Below are 15,738 nucleotides of genomic sequence, written 5' to 3'. Positions count from 1 at the left end.
CCTTTCTATTAATTCTTTCAGAATTTTTATTACTTCTTTTTTGAATTCAATTTCAGATTGAAAGCATCTTTTGTTGTTTGTTCCTTCAAGGGGATTCTCTTGGTCTTTTAACTGGGAATGGTTCCTATGCTTGTTCATTTTACTTATATTTCTCTTACTGTATGAGTTTAGGAGAAACAATTATCTACCATAGTCTTGGAACACTATATGTGGGAGCATCCTTGTATAAGCCTGTATGGGTTTAATATTTTTGTTGCTTTTAGTTTGGATGCTTGTTACCTCTTTCCTTAACCCATGCTGGCCGTCATCCTTATGATAGGGAGTATGAAGGTATAGTGGCCTACGTGTGCTCCTGGGGCCACATGCCAGCGGGGGCAGTGATTGGTGCCTGCTCGGGCATGTCTTAGCAGTAGGGGTGGCCTGCATACCTCTGGAGCAGGTGATGGCAGCGGCAGCTCATGCTGGCTCCTGGAGTTTGTATAGAGTGTCCTGTTGTCTGAGAGCATGTGTGGGGAAAGAAGCGCCCCTGTGGTGCTCCTGCCCCTCTCCTTGTGTAATCCCCCAACAGTGGTCTCTCGCCTTACTGGGAGGCCCAGGCTTCTTTCACGTACACAGTCAGTTACCATACTCCAGCGCCTTCAGACTGTCTCCATGCAGCCAACCCCAGTCGTCTTCCCAGATGTGGTCTCTGAAGTTCGAGCTTCAGCACCCTCCCACTGCCTGCACAAGTGGATTAGCATCTCAGGCAGGAGAGTGCAGGGAAGCCATACTGACCACCTGTGCAAAGTCAGTCTCCGATTTGCCTTCCTCACACTGACTGCTGTGCTCCCCACCCCCCCACCCCTGCCGCTGAGGCATCTAAGCTCCTCCTGGTTCCAGGCTGGTTTCCCCACCAGTGCTGGGACTTCACAAGGTGCAGGAACCTTTCCTCTATCACATCTCCCTCCCTCCCCGGGACACAGGTCACATCCTGATTTCCCTTCTTTCCCCAACCACCGCCGCCCCCCCCACCCCCACCCCCGCCCTTTTCCCTGGTTATATGGAGATTTTCTTGCCCTTTCGGAAGTCTCCGATCTTCTGCAGTGTTTAGATGTTCTTCGTGAGTTGTTCCATTTGTAGATGTATTTTTTATTATTTGTAGGAGGAGGTGAGCTCCATGCCCTGCTGTTCCACCATCTTGATCACTGTCCTCCTGTTGTATTTCTTTGACAGCTGGGAAAATTATATGTTTTCTGTGTTTTTCAATCTCTTTAATGAATTTCTTTTGTAAACATTTTCATTCTTTGGGGTTGTTTTGTTGATGGAGTTTTTCATCAGTTTATTAGTTGTCTTTTAAATTTGATTTTTTTGGACATGAGAGTTGGATTTTTGTGTGTGTAATGTTTTTTTTTTTTTTCCCCTTGTTTAAGTTTTTATGTGATCAGAACTTGGACCCTCTAATTTGTGGTCTCAGCCTTTGGTATCATGTTTAAAAAGGTCTTCCCCACTCCTCTATACCATTTGTTATTGGGAATCATATGCCAAAATTTACTTTTGTTCATTTTGTGCACATGTAAAACCACCCTCTTTTATTCATCTTAAATTAGTTGCATTTAAATTTTTCTGGGTCTTTGATCCCAGGATTTGACATGGGGTGATGTTATTAGCCTTTTTCATATTCCCTATACATCCCTGGGCGAAAGGATGCTCCTGGCCTTTCCTCATGGTATAATTAACTGTGAGAGGTGGAGGAATAGTAATCCTTTTGGTGATAAGGACTGAATTGGGTGGTAAGGCGATATTTCATTTTTTATTAAAAAGGAAAAAACCCTGTGATATGTGTTTTATTAGTTGTTCTTTTCATATAACAATGTATTGTGGAAAACTTCATGTCACAGCATTTAAACTTACTTTATTCTTAATGATTTCTTGTTTGTTTGTTCTTAGTTTTTATTTTATATTGGAATATAGTTTGCCAATGCAGGAGGCACAGGTTCCATACCTGGGTCTGGAAGATTGTCTGGAGAAGGAAATGGCAACCCACTCCAGTATTCTTGCCTGGGAAATCCCATGGGCAGAGGAGCCTGGCGGGCTACAGACTGTGGATCGGGAGAGTTGGGCATGGCTCAGCAACTAAACAACAACAAATAGTTGATTAAAAATGTGTTAGTTCCGGGTGTACAGCAGAGTGAGTCGGTTATGCATAGGCACGTACAGTTCTTTTTCCGTTTAGGTTATCATGCATATTGAGCAGAGTTCCCTGTGCCGTCAGTAGGTGCATATTGGTTATCTATTTTATTTTTTCAAAAATGTTTATTTCTTGGCTGCGTTGAGTCTCACTTGTGGCCTGTGGCATCGTCGTCGTTTTAGGTGGGATCTTTCACTGTGAGTATGGACTGTAGTTGTGGCACTTGGGCTTAGTTGTCGCGTGACATGTTGGATCTTAGTTCCCCAAGCAGGGATTGAACTCATGGCCCCAGCATTGCAAGGCAGATTCTTAACCACTGGGCCACCAGGGAAGTCCCCGGTTATGTATTTTAAATATAGTAGTGTATATATATCAATCCCAAACTCCCTATTTATCCCTCCCTTCACTCCTTTCCTCTTTGGTAATAACCACAAGTTTGTTTTCTAAGTCTCTGAGTCTCTTTCTGTTTTGTATTAATAAATAAGTTCATTTTTAACATTTTTTTAATTACACATATAAGCAATGTCTTGATATTTACCTTTTTTTGTCTGGCTTACTTCACATACATGATAATCTTCAGGTCCATGCATGTTGCTGCAAATGGCATATTTTGTTTTTTGTTTTTGGCTGCACTGGGTCTTCGTTACTGCATGTGGGCTCTCTCTAGTTGCAGAGAGTGGTGCCACTTTTTGTTGTGCTCGGGCATCTCATCATGGTGGCTTCTCTTGTTGCGGGGCATGGTCTCTAGGGCACGCAAGCTTCAGTGGTTGTGGCACGAGGGCTTACTTGCCCTGTGGCATGTGGAATCTTCTTAGACCAGAGATTAAACTTGTGTCTCCTGTATTGACAGACAAATTCTCAACCACTGGACCACCAAGAAAGTCCTCGTTTGTTCTTTTTAATGAACATTATATATATGTACCACATCTTATTCATTCATCTGTGGATGTACATTTAGGTTGCTTCCATGTCTTGGCTGCTGTAAACAGTGCTGCAGTGAACATTGGAGTGCACGTATCCGTTTGAACCATGGTTTTCTCCAAGTGTATGCCTAGGTATATTGTTGTTGTTGAACTTATATGCAGAACATATTGTGTGAAATGCTGGGCCGGATGAATCAGAAGCTGGGATCAAGATTGCTGGGAAAAATAGCAATAATGTCAGATATTCAAATGACACCACCCTTATGGCAGAAAGTGAAGAGGAACTAAAGAGCCTCTTCGCTACAACAACAATATGCCGAGGACTGGGAGTGCTCGGTCATGTTGTTGTTTGGTTGCTAAGTTGTGTCCGACTCTCTGCGACCCCCATGAAATGCAGCACCACAGACTTATGTGTCTTTCACTATCTCCCTGAGTTTGCTCAAACTCATGTCCGTTGAATCAGTGATGCCATCCATCCATCTCATCCTCTATCACACCCTTGTCCTCCTGCCCTCAATCTTTCCCAGCGTAAGGGTCTTTTCTGTTGTGTCAGCTCTTTGCATCAGGTGGCCAAAGTATTAGAGCTTCAGCATTAGTCCTTCCAGTGAGTATCAGGATTGATTTCCTTTAGGATTGACTGGTTCAATCTCCTTGCTGTCCAGGGGACTCTCTCAAGAGTCTTCTCTAGCACCACAGTTCGAAAGCATCAATTCTTCAGCACTCAGCTTTCTTTATAGTCCAACTCTTGCATCCATACATGACTATTGGAAAAACCATAGCTTTGACTATGTGAACCTTTGTTGGCAAAGTGATGTATCTGCTTTTTAATATGCGGTCTAGGTTTGACACTTTTCTTCTTAGGAGCAAGCATCTTTTAATTTTGTGCCTGCCATCACCATCCACAGTGATTTTGGAGCCCACAAAAATGAAATCTGTTGCTGTTTTTGCTTTTCCCCATCTATTTGCCATGAACTGATGGAACCAGATGCCATGATCTTCATCTTGAATGTTGAGTTTTAAGCCAGCGTTTTCACTCTCCTCTTTGAGTATCATCAAGAGGCTCTTTAGTTCCTCTTTGCTTTCTGCCGTAAGAGTGGTATCATCTGCGTATCTGAGGTTATTGATATTTCTCCTGGCAGTCTTGACTTCAGCTTGTGCTTCATCCAGCCTGGCATTTCAGGCTGGGCAGAGTACATACATATAATGCACTCTGCATATAAGTTAAATAAGCAGGGGGACAATACACAGCCTTGACCGTGGACCTCCAGGCGGCTCTGTCCATGGGATTTTGTCAGGCAAGAATATTGGAGTGGGTAGCCATTCCCTTCTCCAGGGTATCTTCCTGACCCAGGGATCAAACCCGGGTCTCGAGCATTGCAGTCAGATTCTTTACTGTCTGAACCACCAGGGAAGCCCCTCTAGTATCTTACAAGGTCACTACTTTTTCTCCTGGTCCTAATGCACATAGGACCTTGTGTGAGCCCTTTAAGAATGGTTTCTGTTTCCCCCACTGCTGTGGAATCCCTGCCATCAATCCCCACTACCTTCAAAGCCAGGTGCTCCTGGGGCTGCTCCTCTCATTGCCAGACCGCCAGGCTGGAGAGCCTGACGTGGGGCTCAGTACTTCATTCCTGTGGGAGAACCTCTGTGATACAATTATTTTCCAGTTGTGGGTCGACCTCCTGATAGGTTTGGGATTTGATTTCATAGCAATTGCTCCCCTCTCCCATCTTGTTGTGACTTCTACTTTGTCTTTGGATGTTGGATGTCTTTTTTGGTAGGTTTCAGGGTTTGTTTGTTGATGGTTTTTTGGCAGTCAGTTGGGATTTTGGTGTCTTCATAAGAAGAGGTGGGCCCACGTCTTTCTGCTCTGCCATCTTCCATACAGTGTTTCTGAGCAGCCTCTGCATGCTGTGAAGAGCATGTGGTGCTCCGGGTACAATGGAATCCAGTTAAACAGTTTCCTTCACAGCTGCTTGTAGGTTACCAACTTGCAGGTGACCTCTAGTTTTGCATTTTATGAATGTACACCATGGTTTATTTTTTTAATGTTCCCCATTGATGGGCACCTAGTTAGTTTCCAGTTTTTTGCCATTGTGGATGTTGTTAACAGTGAATTTCTCTGTTGCCACTTTTTAATCTGCAGGTCTCTTTAATGTGGGAAATAAGCTGCTAGTGAGCCTGGACTTGCTTTTTGCAATCCGAAACCAGATCAAGCTGGGAGAGGACCCCAGAGTGTCCATCAGCACTCTTCTGAAGTCAGTGCAGGAGCAGACAGGTAAAGGTTGGCTTCCTCCCTTTTCCCAAAGTTAGTCCTAGACTCCCTGGGAATTTTCAGTGATGGACTTCTGTTGAAAATATTACCTGGAGGAGAGTCTGATATTTTGAAAAGGAGACATTGACTTCCTAACATAGCCCTCCTCTTGAGTTTTACAAATGCTGAATTGACTTTGGAAAACATGAGTCTTCCCACGGGTCCAGCAGCTTTCAGCACAGGATTGAATAGACTTTATAGAAGCTCATTCTTTGGTCATAGGTAGACTTGGCCTTAGTATATGCTAATCAAGTTCACTCTGAATACACAGCTTCCGGAGATCTGCCCCCATTTCCAAAGCTCACACGGAGACCTGAGCATGGGCACCATACTCTTTATTATTAGAAATGATTTTTCCCCTTGCTTCCCTCATTTCTTTCTGTTTACCCTTCTCCATTCATTTCTATAGAATCCAGCTCCTTGTCCCTTCCTTGCTATGAGGTGAGATGGAGTAGAGCAAAGGTCCTAGGGTCAGATGGTCTGTGTTTGACTCTGGCCTCTGCTACTTAGTGGCAATGTGGATTTCAGTGAGTTATTCTTTATATCTCAGTTTTTTTTAAGTTACACAGTGAAAATAATAACTGCTCTTGGTTCATAAAGATGTAAGTTAAATGAGAGAATGTATTCAAAGCATTCAGCACAGTGTCTGGGTCCCATTGGGTGCTGGGTACACCCATCAGTACTCTGATGGCAATTGCCCTTTGAGTTGCTACCTGAACACCTAAAGGTCCAGGTGCTTGACACTCCAGTGGTTAATACACCACCTCTTAGATGTTCTTAGGAGAGAAGCATTCTTACAGAATGCTATTCTTCCTGGCCATTGCTCATCCCCTGTGGCCTCCAGATCTTTTTCTGTGAACTTCTCAGAGCTCTTGCTTTCCTTCCAGAGAAGACTCTTACCTCGGAGGAGCTGAGCCAGTTGCAGGAGCTGCTGTGCAATGGCTATTGGGCTTTCGAGTGCCTCACTGTCCGAGACTACAATGACATGATCTGTGGCATCTGTGGAGTGGCCCCCAAAGTGGAAGTTGCCCAGAGGAGTGAGAACAATGTGCTGGCACTAAAGAGTGTGGAAGTGAGTGCTCCTTGGCCCCACAGGCCACTGTTAGAGTCTCCTCACACTTAGGCAGCCATTCCTGCATGAGGTCCCCAGAGCAGATGCTCTGGCTCTTTTCCTGAGTAAGGCGAGGAGCCTTTTCCTGCCACTGCCCAGGTTTTCATCTAAGAAAGGCTAGATGGAAATGGAGGCATTTGCAACTTACTCAACTAATTTATTAAACATGAACTAGGTGCAGTTTTTAGACATTTGGGAAATGGCAGTTAAACCCGTGGAGTTTCTGTGCTCATGGAGCTCACTTTCTGATTTGAGAACACAGATAGGAAACAAACATTAATAATTGTGTATATTAATATACTATTTATATATATTAATTAAAAGTAACATAGTAACAATAAGGCACGGTAGGAGATGAGAGCAGTGTGGTAGGAAGAAGGGGTTCTTGCCTCTATAAAGAGGGTGGTCGGGGAAGTCCTCTCTGATAGAGGGGCATCAGAATAGAGCTCTGAAGCCCCTGTAGATTTCAGCAGGGGAAACTTTCAGGCAGAGGGAGCAGCAAGAACGGAGTTGGAGGTGGGCTTGCTGGGCATAGTTGAGGAAGGAGGCCGATGTGGCTGGCTCTTTGTGAACAGGGGAGAGAGAGGTAGGATATGTGAGATTTGAGAGGCTTTGGGCGGCCCAGGCCATTGTATGGACTTTTGCTGAGTGAAATGGAGAGCCAGCGAAGGGTTTTGAGAAAGAGTGGCCTGTCTGAACATATGTATGTATAATTGTGTCTAGTTTTGGCTGTGCTAGGTCTTTGTTACTGTGCAGGCTCTTTCTCTAGTTGCGGCGGGCAGGGGCTGCTCTTTAGTTGTGGTGCAGTGACTTTTGTTGTGGGCTTCCCCGGTGGCTCAGTGGTAAAGAATTTACCTGCAATGCAAGAGACTCATGAGATGCGGGTTCAGTTCCTAGGTAGAGAAGATCCCTTGTAGAAGGGAATGGCAACCCACTCCAGTATTCTTGCCCAGACAGTCCCATGGACAGAGGAGCCTAGTGGACTACAGCCCATGGGGTTGCAGAGAGTCAGACATGACTGAGGGACTGAGGACAGGTCACATCTCTTGTTGCAGAGCATGGGCTCTAGGGCATGTGAGCTTAGTGGTTGCAGCTCCCGGGCCCTAGAGCACAGGCTCAATAGTTGTGGCACACAGGCTTAGTTACTATGCGGCATGTGGGATCTTCCCAGATCATAGATCAAACCTGTCTCCCCTGCATTGGCAGGCAGGCAAATTTTTTTTACCACTGAGCCACTAGGGAAGACCTGATTTAGGTTCTTAACTGAAGAATGTCACACGCAAAGATAACAACAAATTCAAATGACTTAATATATTAATTTTAACAAATATCCAAGAAATAAGATCTCAGTCATAGAAGAATTGCAAAAGTGGATTTATTTCCGTAAGACATAAGGCCATATAACTGAAAACAAAACCAAACATTTATTATCAAATGAAAGTTTGGGCTGATGGTACACATGAATATCGATACCAAAGTCCTAAATAAGATAATAGCAAATCTAATAATGGGTAGAGTAATGAGTACAAATCTAACAACATGTAAAGTAAAATCATGACTTAAGTTTACCCCAGGAAAGGAGGATTATGTCAACATTAAAAATATACTAATGTAGTTGAATACTTAACAGTTTAGAGGAGAAAACTCATATGATTATTTCATTGGGTGTCTTAAAAAGGCTTTCATTTTTATTCAGCACCCATTTGTGATAAAACTTGTTGCAAATTGAGACTAATAGAGAAAATTCTTTAACCTGGTGTTGGGAATTTTTTAAAAAAATCCCGCAGATGAACAGTTTCCCTATCATCTTGCTGAGAGGGCTGGTCTGCCTGCACAGGTTTGGGGTGCCCAGTGAGTGTGCTGGTAGTCACAAGTGGGTGCAGGCTTTCCACCTCTGAACTCTGCCATGTGAGTCTTTATGCACTAGATGTGTAGCTCACTCCACTGGGCATGGTTCAGGACCTCTGAAGAAAAGCTCTGGTGTGTTTTGGCTTGACCAGCTGAGTGTATTAGTGATTTAATGCATGTTATTCTTTTTCTCAATTAAAAAAAAAAGTATGTATACTGATCAAATAGTTCTGTTTTTAGGGGGGTGGTGCATAATGAGATATATGAAAACTGGCATAATCCTACTGGAGCCTTCTGAGTGTTCCTTGTAGGTAAAATGAACTGCTTTTGTGTTACTATCGCCAAAACGGCTCTTTCCAGACTCATTCAAATCTGCTTGTCTGTGGAAATGTTAACAGTAATGCAGCTGTGATTTGTTGAGCATTTTATCACATATGTCAGGTTCTTACTCTGTACTCAGTGCTTTACTTTCTGACTGATGGTTCAGCCCAGTGATATTTTTGTAGATGAAGGGACTGAAGCCCTTCCAAGCTCATCCAGCCGGGAAGGGGTGGTGCTGAGACCTGGCCTTGATCTGGCTCCTTAACTGTAGAGTCTGAGCTCTTAAGCACAGCCATATTCACCAGCACCTCCTGGGACCCTGAGCTCCAGTTTCGGAAGCACATCTGGTCACAGACTGCTTGGCTTTTTGCTCTCCAGAGTAGAGAGAAGCCCACCTTCCTGCAAAGCTCATGTGTCCTCGTCCTCCTCGGCACCTGCCCTGTCCCAACCAAAGCTCTTTCCTCATGGAATGGAGTAGCGCTGCCTTCACTTGCCACATGCGTGTCTCTTCTTTTCAGGGTTTCTGGCTGTTTCTTTCTAGAGACCAGGAGTTAGTTTTCTCCTTTTTGTGTGTGGGATGCAAAGTTGGATAGTGCATATGAGGAGAATGGGATGGGGGTGTTCTAAAGTCTGTGAACTAAAACAGGAAGGTATAAAACAAAACAAATATGCAGTTGTCCATGAAGCGATTGTAGAGTTGACCCCTCCCCTTGGGGACTGTTAGAGGAGAACCATCTGGACCGTCTACATGTGGAGCGGTGGTTCTCAGATTTCGTGGTCGTAAGAATTACAGTGGACAGTGGTTTGCAAACTTCCTGGTGTGAGGCTTGCTGGTCCCACCCCCAGGATTTCTGATTCAGTGTGTGGGGAGTGGGCCGAGCATTTGTATTTTCAACAAGTTCCCATATGGTGCTCTTGCTGCTGATCCAGGGATCACACCTCGAGAACCACTCACCTAGGGACACTTTTAAAAATGCAAACTTAGGGATTTAGTTCATCCAGGTTGAGATGGAGCCCAGGTATCAGCATTGCTGAGCAACACAAATGACTCTGATGAGGTACTAGGATCAGGGTCTTACATCGGGGTCGCATCAGAGGGCTCACAAGAAGGAGAATTGAATAGCACAAGGCTAGATGTCTACAGTGGATGGTACGTGCTGCACGTAGAGGAGATCGCTGCATGTCGGGAGGACCTTCATGGGGAGGGAGGAAACAAAAGGGCCTTGAAAGTGGGCAAGTGCCGCTAAATTTTACACTCATGATTCCTGCAAGCCAAGCTTAGGGATTAAGGGTTTGGCGCTAGATCTTGGTTCACATTCTCATTCTGTCCCTCACTCTGGTGGTCTGGTCTTACCTCAGGCCCCCTCTGGCTTGTATGCTGCTGCTGCTGCTGCTAAGTCACTTCAGTCGTGTCCGACTCTGTGCGACCCCATAGACGGCAGCCCACCAGGCTCCCCCGTCCCTGGGATTCTCCAGGCAAGAACACTGGAGTGGGTTGCCATTTCCTTCTCCACTGGCTTGTATAGTAGTAGTTAATTAGCCAGTGTCCGGCACATGATAGGCTGGTAGCTAACCTCTCCTGGCCAGGCAGCGAAAATGACAGGCAGAGATGCAGAAGGAACTTGGGTCTTGGGGAACACAGTGGTGTGGGAGGGAGCAGTGAGGCAAGGCACTAAGATGTTAAATTTGGGGGTATCCCAGCAGGACACGGCTCTCACTCTCCCTGCCCCTGCTCAGCCTGCGTTGAGACAGTAGGCTGTTGTGTGTTGTGTTGCTGATGTTCTGTGACTCATAATGTTATGACTGTTTTTGTTTGACCTTTTAGTTCACCTGGCCTGACTTCCTGGCATCTAGTGAGGTCAACGTGGAGGACTTCTGGGCCACAATGGAGACAGAGGTGATTGAGCAGGTGGCCTTCCCAGCCAGCATCCCCATCACCAGGTTTGACGCCTCCGTCATTGCCCCCTTCTTCCCACCACTCATGAGAGGAGCTGTGGTCGTCAACACCGAGAAAGACAAGAGCCTGGACGTGCAGCCAGTACCTGGTGAGGCCACCTGCTGGTGCCTGGGGTCAGGGCACGGTCCTGTGGAGTCTGGAAGGTTGTTTGTAGCCAGACAGCATGAGTGGTAGAGAGGGGGCCAAGGCCACCCAGAGCTTTCTGGAAAGATAGTGACAACCTGTGACAAAATCCCCTGGAGAATCAAGTCACGTGTAGAGTTTTGAAGAGCTGTCAGCCACATTGTCTAGGACCGACCCACAGACCTTGTCAGCCTTCTGGCATGCCCTGCACTGAACGGTGGGAACCCTCTGAAAAATGCTGAGTTCAGGGCTGCAACCCAGAGAGTCTCATGGACAGACGTAGTGGGAGGCAGGCAGGCTTAGCAGGTCTTTCGGGTGGTTTTGCAGGTGCTCTGTGCTTACATGTTGAGAAGCCCTCAGGTGGCTCCTTTGAGAACTTTGGTTTCCGACAACCTGTGTTTCCTAGCTGTGCCACTTAGTAGCCATGTGGCCTCTGCCGCATGTCTTCATTGCCCTAGCCTCTGCTGTTTTGTTTACAGAGGGGCATGATACTCTACCCACCACCTAAGTTGTTGTGACAGTTAAGTGAACGGAGTTTCTTGTTTAAGCAGTAGGTTCTACATTGTTCCTCAGTGTGCTTCTCTTTTAAGTAGCATGTGTGTATGTGTCTGTAAGTAACACAACTTTCATAAAACCGTCCTTTTCCTTAACAAATGCTGTTTTATTTCATTTTTAAAATCCTGGCTGCTGCTGCTGCTGCTGCTCTGCTGCTAAGTCGCTTCAGTCGTGTCCAACTCTGCTATGGCCTGCTAAATTGATTTTATAAGTAAGGCCCCCACATAGTTCTGTTGATCAGCAGGTTCAGGAACGTAGCATATCAAGAGCATGTTTAAAATGAGAGCTGCTGTTCCTCTTGTTGCTGCGTTTTGGTAAGCATCTGAGATCATGGTTTTGAAACTTAAAAGGTTAAAAGCCAACGTTTGGGGGGCTCTCTGCACCAGTGCTCTGCTGGATATCTTCCCTGGGCCTTCAGAGGCAGAAGGCCGGTTCCGAGAGACCTCAGGTGTCTGTAGAACACCCTAAGGCCTGCCTTGAGTTGCCCCCTCTCAGCCACCAGGCACTGCTTGGGGCAGAGCCTGCTCGACTGTGGACTGGCCCCCGCTCATCCATCCTCACGTGTGAGGGACTCCTAGGGTGTTTGGTGGCCGCAGCAGCGCCTCCCAGCAGCTCGTGATCTCTTGCAGGCAACGGCAGTGCCTTGGTGCGCCTGCTCCAGGAGGGCGCGTGCAAGCTTGAGGAGATCGGCTCCTACAGCGAGGAGGAACTGCAGTGCCTGCTGAGGCAGTGTGGCATCCCCTTCAGGGCAGAAGACTCCAAGGTGGGTCTCCAGGTGGTGCTGGGGACAGGGACTTTCTGGTGGGCAGTTTTTCTGGCCAGGGATACAAATCCCCGTGACTGGGTACGTGTTTGGGACAGAGGGTGCTGGCGGGCAGGGGAGCCTGGGCGATAGCCAGCAGCCGGGTCAGGCCTTGCATGTGAGGCCTTTGCATCCAGGCAATTCCTCTGTTGAAGGTAGTGGGTCCAGACTCAGTTCAAGAATCCAGGCTCTCCCACTGACTGTGTGTGACCTTGGATAAACTGAGCCTCATTCTTCTCATTTGCAAAGTGACAATAACCAAAATACCAGCGTCATGATGTTTGCAGTGTCTGGTCATCCCCTCTCTAGGCTCTTAGGAAACAAGTGTTGTAGCATTCATAGAGCACGCATGCATGTGTGCATATTTTACCCATGTATTATGTATTTCGCTCTTAAAAATCCTGTGTGCTAAGTTCAGATCCAAATGTTGGCTCCTCTTTGATGCCTTCCCTGCCCTGTAAAAAGTAGTAGGAGAACCCAGGCCTCAGAGCCTGGCAGCTTGAGCATTGTGGCTGGCTCTGTCTGTGACCTGGTCCTTTCAGGGCCTCGGTGTTCCCATCTGTACCTTTACGTATAGGACGTCGGGCTGGTGAGGCTTAAAGGCCCGCTCTGGCCTTACCAGTTGATTCATTCGCCCTGAGCGAGCATTTGTTGCTGTGGCCAAGCCTGGTCCCTGAGCATTTACCACCGTTTAACCTTGTTCTGCTTAGGAGCAGCTCTGCTTCTCCTTGTTGGCCCTCTATGAATCTGTTCAGAATGGAGCCAGAGCTCGACAGCCCCCACCTCATCTCACAGGGGGCAAAGTCTACAAGGTGTGCCCCCACCAGGTAAGAGGGTGACGAGGAACTCGAGGTGAGCTTGTTCATGGCAGTTTACCCACACAGAGGATCTGATCCCTCCAGCTCATCCTGGAGCTGGCACTTAGGTCGCTGGGCCGCTGTGGAACAGCTCCTTCTGGTCATCACCAGTGAGTACTAAACGCGCTTTTGTATGCTGGCCTCTGCACCAGCAGTGGAGAGTACGAGGGTGAGCGGCAAAGACCTCGCTCCTCCTCAGCGCCCTCATACTGAGAAACAACAGTCACCAAGGCCGTGGCTCCGCTGGCAAAGAATCCGCCTGCAATGCGGGAGGCCTGGGTTGATCCCTGGGTTGGGAAGATCCCTGGAGAAGGGAACGGCTACCCACTCCAGTATTCTGGCCTAGAGAATCCCATGGACTATACACTCCGTGGGGTTGCAAAGAGTTGGACATGATTCAGTGACTTTTTCATGGCTCGTGGAAACGGCTCTGCGGGAACTAGACAAGGATAGGAGATAGAAAGCAGCCGAGAGGAACCTGCTGCCCAGTGGGGCAGCCAGAGGAGGCCGAGAGCCCCATGTGAGCTGGGGAAGGGGTGTGACCACTGAGTCCTGAGAGGGGAGCCTAGTGAACAGAGGAGGGAGGTGGGAGGGGTCACTGGAGGCCAGATCCTGTAGCGCTTTGTGGGCCAGAGGACCGGTTTGGATTTTCTTCCGAGAGTGATGAGGGGCCCTTTGGATGCTTTGAATAGAAATGGTCTGATTTGCGTTCTCAGAAGATCGCTCCTTAGGTCTGTAGAGAGCGTGCATAGGGTGGGTATCTGCCAGGATAACTCTGAGAGGGTTGCACCCTGTGTGACAGTCATCCCAAACAAAGAAGATGCCAGGGTGGGAAACCTCCTGGAAAAGTGAGTGATGACTGGGGAAGACAGCTTCACAAAGCCTTCAGTTCAGAGTAGGCAGGGGACTGGCCATCAAAAGGGAGTCAGGTCATCAGCCTTTTTTTATAACCCCTGACAAGTCGGAGCCTGCTCTGAGCATCGTGTTATATAACTGGCATCCATCTCACGAGAAGGACTCAGAGGGGTGTGAGGGGGGCAGCAATACTACCTGGAGGCAGTAGCCAGCACTGCTGTGGAGGGAGGGAGGTGGAGGCAGAATTGAACACAGTGGACAGAAAGTGGACACAGAGCTGCCCTGCAGTAGCCTGGCATTTGCGGAATCCTGCTGGTGGAGGTGTAGCCTTCACCAGAGGTGCCCATCTGGACAGCTCCCTCAGGGTCTGGTAGGGGGCTGCTTGCAATACAGGTGTTTAGATGCCACCCCCAAAGGCTGATTCTGTGGATTTGGAGGGAGACCCAGGAACTTTCACTTCTAACCATCTCTGAGCTGTAGGTACCATGCAGCTTGGGAACCATCAGACTAGATGGGGTTTAAGGATGTGATGTCAAGGGGGGTTTGGAGCCAATGTCTTGGGGAGGTGGGGGGTATGTTTCAGCCTCATTTGAGGCTTGGATGCTATTCTCCCATGTGGGAGTGAAGTGGTGACTTCACTTAGGGACAGAAGCAGGAGGGAAATGGAATGTCATGGGCTCCTATAGGATGCCAGGACTTCAGTCACGGAGCCTGATTGTTCACCGTCCTAGGAGGAACTAAGTGGACCCGTGTCTGCAGATTGCCTTCCTCACCCTGTGCTGTACCCTCCGTCTCCACCAGGTGGTCTGCGGCTCCAAGTATCTTGTGCGGGGCGAGAGTGCCCTCGACCACGTGGATCTGCTCGTCTCTTCCCGCCATTGGCCTCCTGTGTACGTGGTTGACATGGCCACACCTGTGGCCCTGTGTGCTGACCTCTGCTACCCGGACCTGACCAACCAGATGTGGGGGAGGAATCAGGGCTGTTTCTCTAGCCCCATGGAGCCGCCAGTGGTATGTTCCCTTCTAAAATCCCACAAGGCTGACCATGCCTCACCCCCTGGTTCTTTGGGCAGGTCTTCTGTGAACCATCCAGTATCTCCTTTTTCTCCACCAGTGTTTTGTCTCAGAACTCTGGAACCAGTATTTATGCCACAAATCTCTACTGACCTTGTGTGTGAGGCCACAGCATTGTCATTTAGTGTACCCAGGGTGAAAACACAGGTACCGTGGGGGTCAAAGGGATTACCTTGCAGATGAGCCTAGAAAATTGCCACCTCCGAGGACATACTAAAGGCCCAGAGCAGCCCTACTTTGGCTTTGCCTGAATCTGCTGCATGGGATTCATTGTGTTGTGGTCTAGAGGCACAGGGGCTTAGAAAATGCTGACCTTCTCAGCCTCTTTCCTCTAATTAAAAGGGGAAAGTAAGGCCACGAGGGGAAATGGACCAGTTGAGAGTCCCACAGCAGATTAATAGCAGAGCTCTGGCCTCTGTGTCTTAGTGCGTTGTCTCAGGCTTTGGTTCTTAGCACAGGCACTTGCCCTTTGCTGGAAGAGACATTAGACTGGTAGGAGCAAGGGGACATCATTGTCATCACTCGCCTTTTTCTTATTACTTCTTGGGCCTTGCTCGCTCGTGAGTTGGTGAGCGGCATTGCATTAGGACATCGGAATCTCTGGGGGAACCTCCCCTGCAACCCTGGGCAGAATTGATGAGACACGGACAGGATAAGAGCAGCTCTGGTAATCTGGCATCTGCTCTGGGTGGTGGCCCCTGTTACTGTCCCTCTCATCGTATGAGGAAACAGAGGCCCGGGGAGGAGGAATGGGGGACTTACCCCAGGAGATGTGCCGCTTTCACTCCATCCTTCACACAGCTTGGACCTTAACCTTTCCTCTCACCACAG

At 47.8% G+C, this 15,738-nt stretch overlaps 1 protein-coding gene across 4 annotated transcripts in view; it reads left to right on the top strand.

Annotated features, from left to right (window-relative positions):
- Window positions 1-15,738, top strand: part of HMGXB3 (HMG-box containing 3) — a 62,493-nt gene that overhangs the window by 45,478 nt on the left and 1,277 nt on the right. For all 4 annotated transcript variants that reach the window (XM_044947462.2, XM_025292426.3, XM_025292425.3 and 1 more), the window contains 6 exons: window positions 5,237-5,368; window positions 6,292-6,476; window positions 10,510-10,729; window positions 11,949-12,082; window positions 12,832-12,948; window positions 14,635-14,844. In XM_044947462.2, coding sequence (XP_044803397.2) covers window positions 5,237-5,368; window positions 6,292-6,476; window positions 10,510-10,729; window positions 11,949-12,082; window positions 12,832-12,948; window positions 14,635-14,844 — 998 coding nt within the window. The remainder of the gene's footprint in view (window positions 1-5,236; window positions 5,369-6,291; window positions 6,477-10,509; window positions 10,730-11,948; window positions 12,083-12,831; window positions 12,949-14,634; window positions 14,845-15,738) is intronic.

The sequence above is a fragment of the Bubalus bubalis genome, chromosome 9 (genome assembly GCF_019923935.1).
Source record: "Bubalus bubalis isolate 160015118507 breed Murrah chromosome 9, NDDB_SH_1, whole genome shotgun sequence".
Lineage (NCBI taxonomy): Eukaryota > Metazoa > Chordata > Mammalia > Artiodactyla > Bovidae > Bubalus > Bubalus bubalis.
Note: the sequence above shows the minus strand (reverse complement) of the source record. Positions and strands in the feature narration are given on the sequence as shown.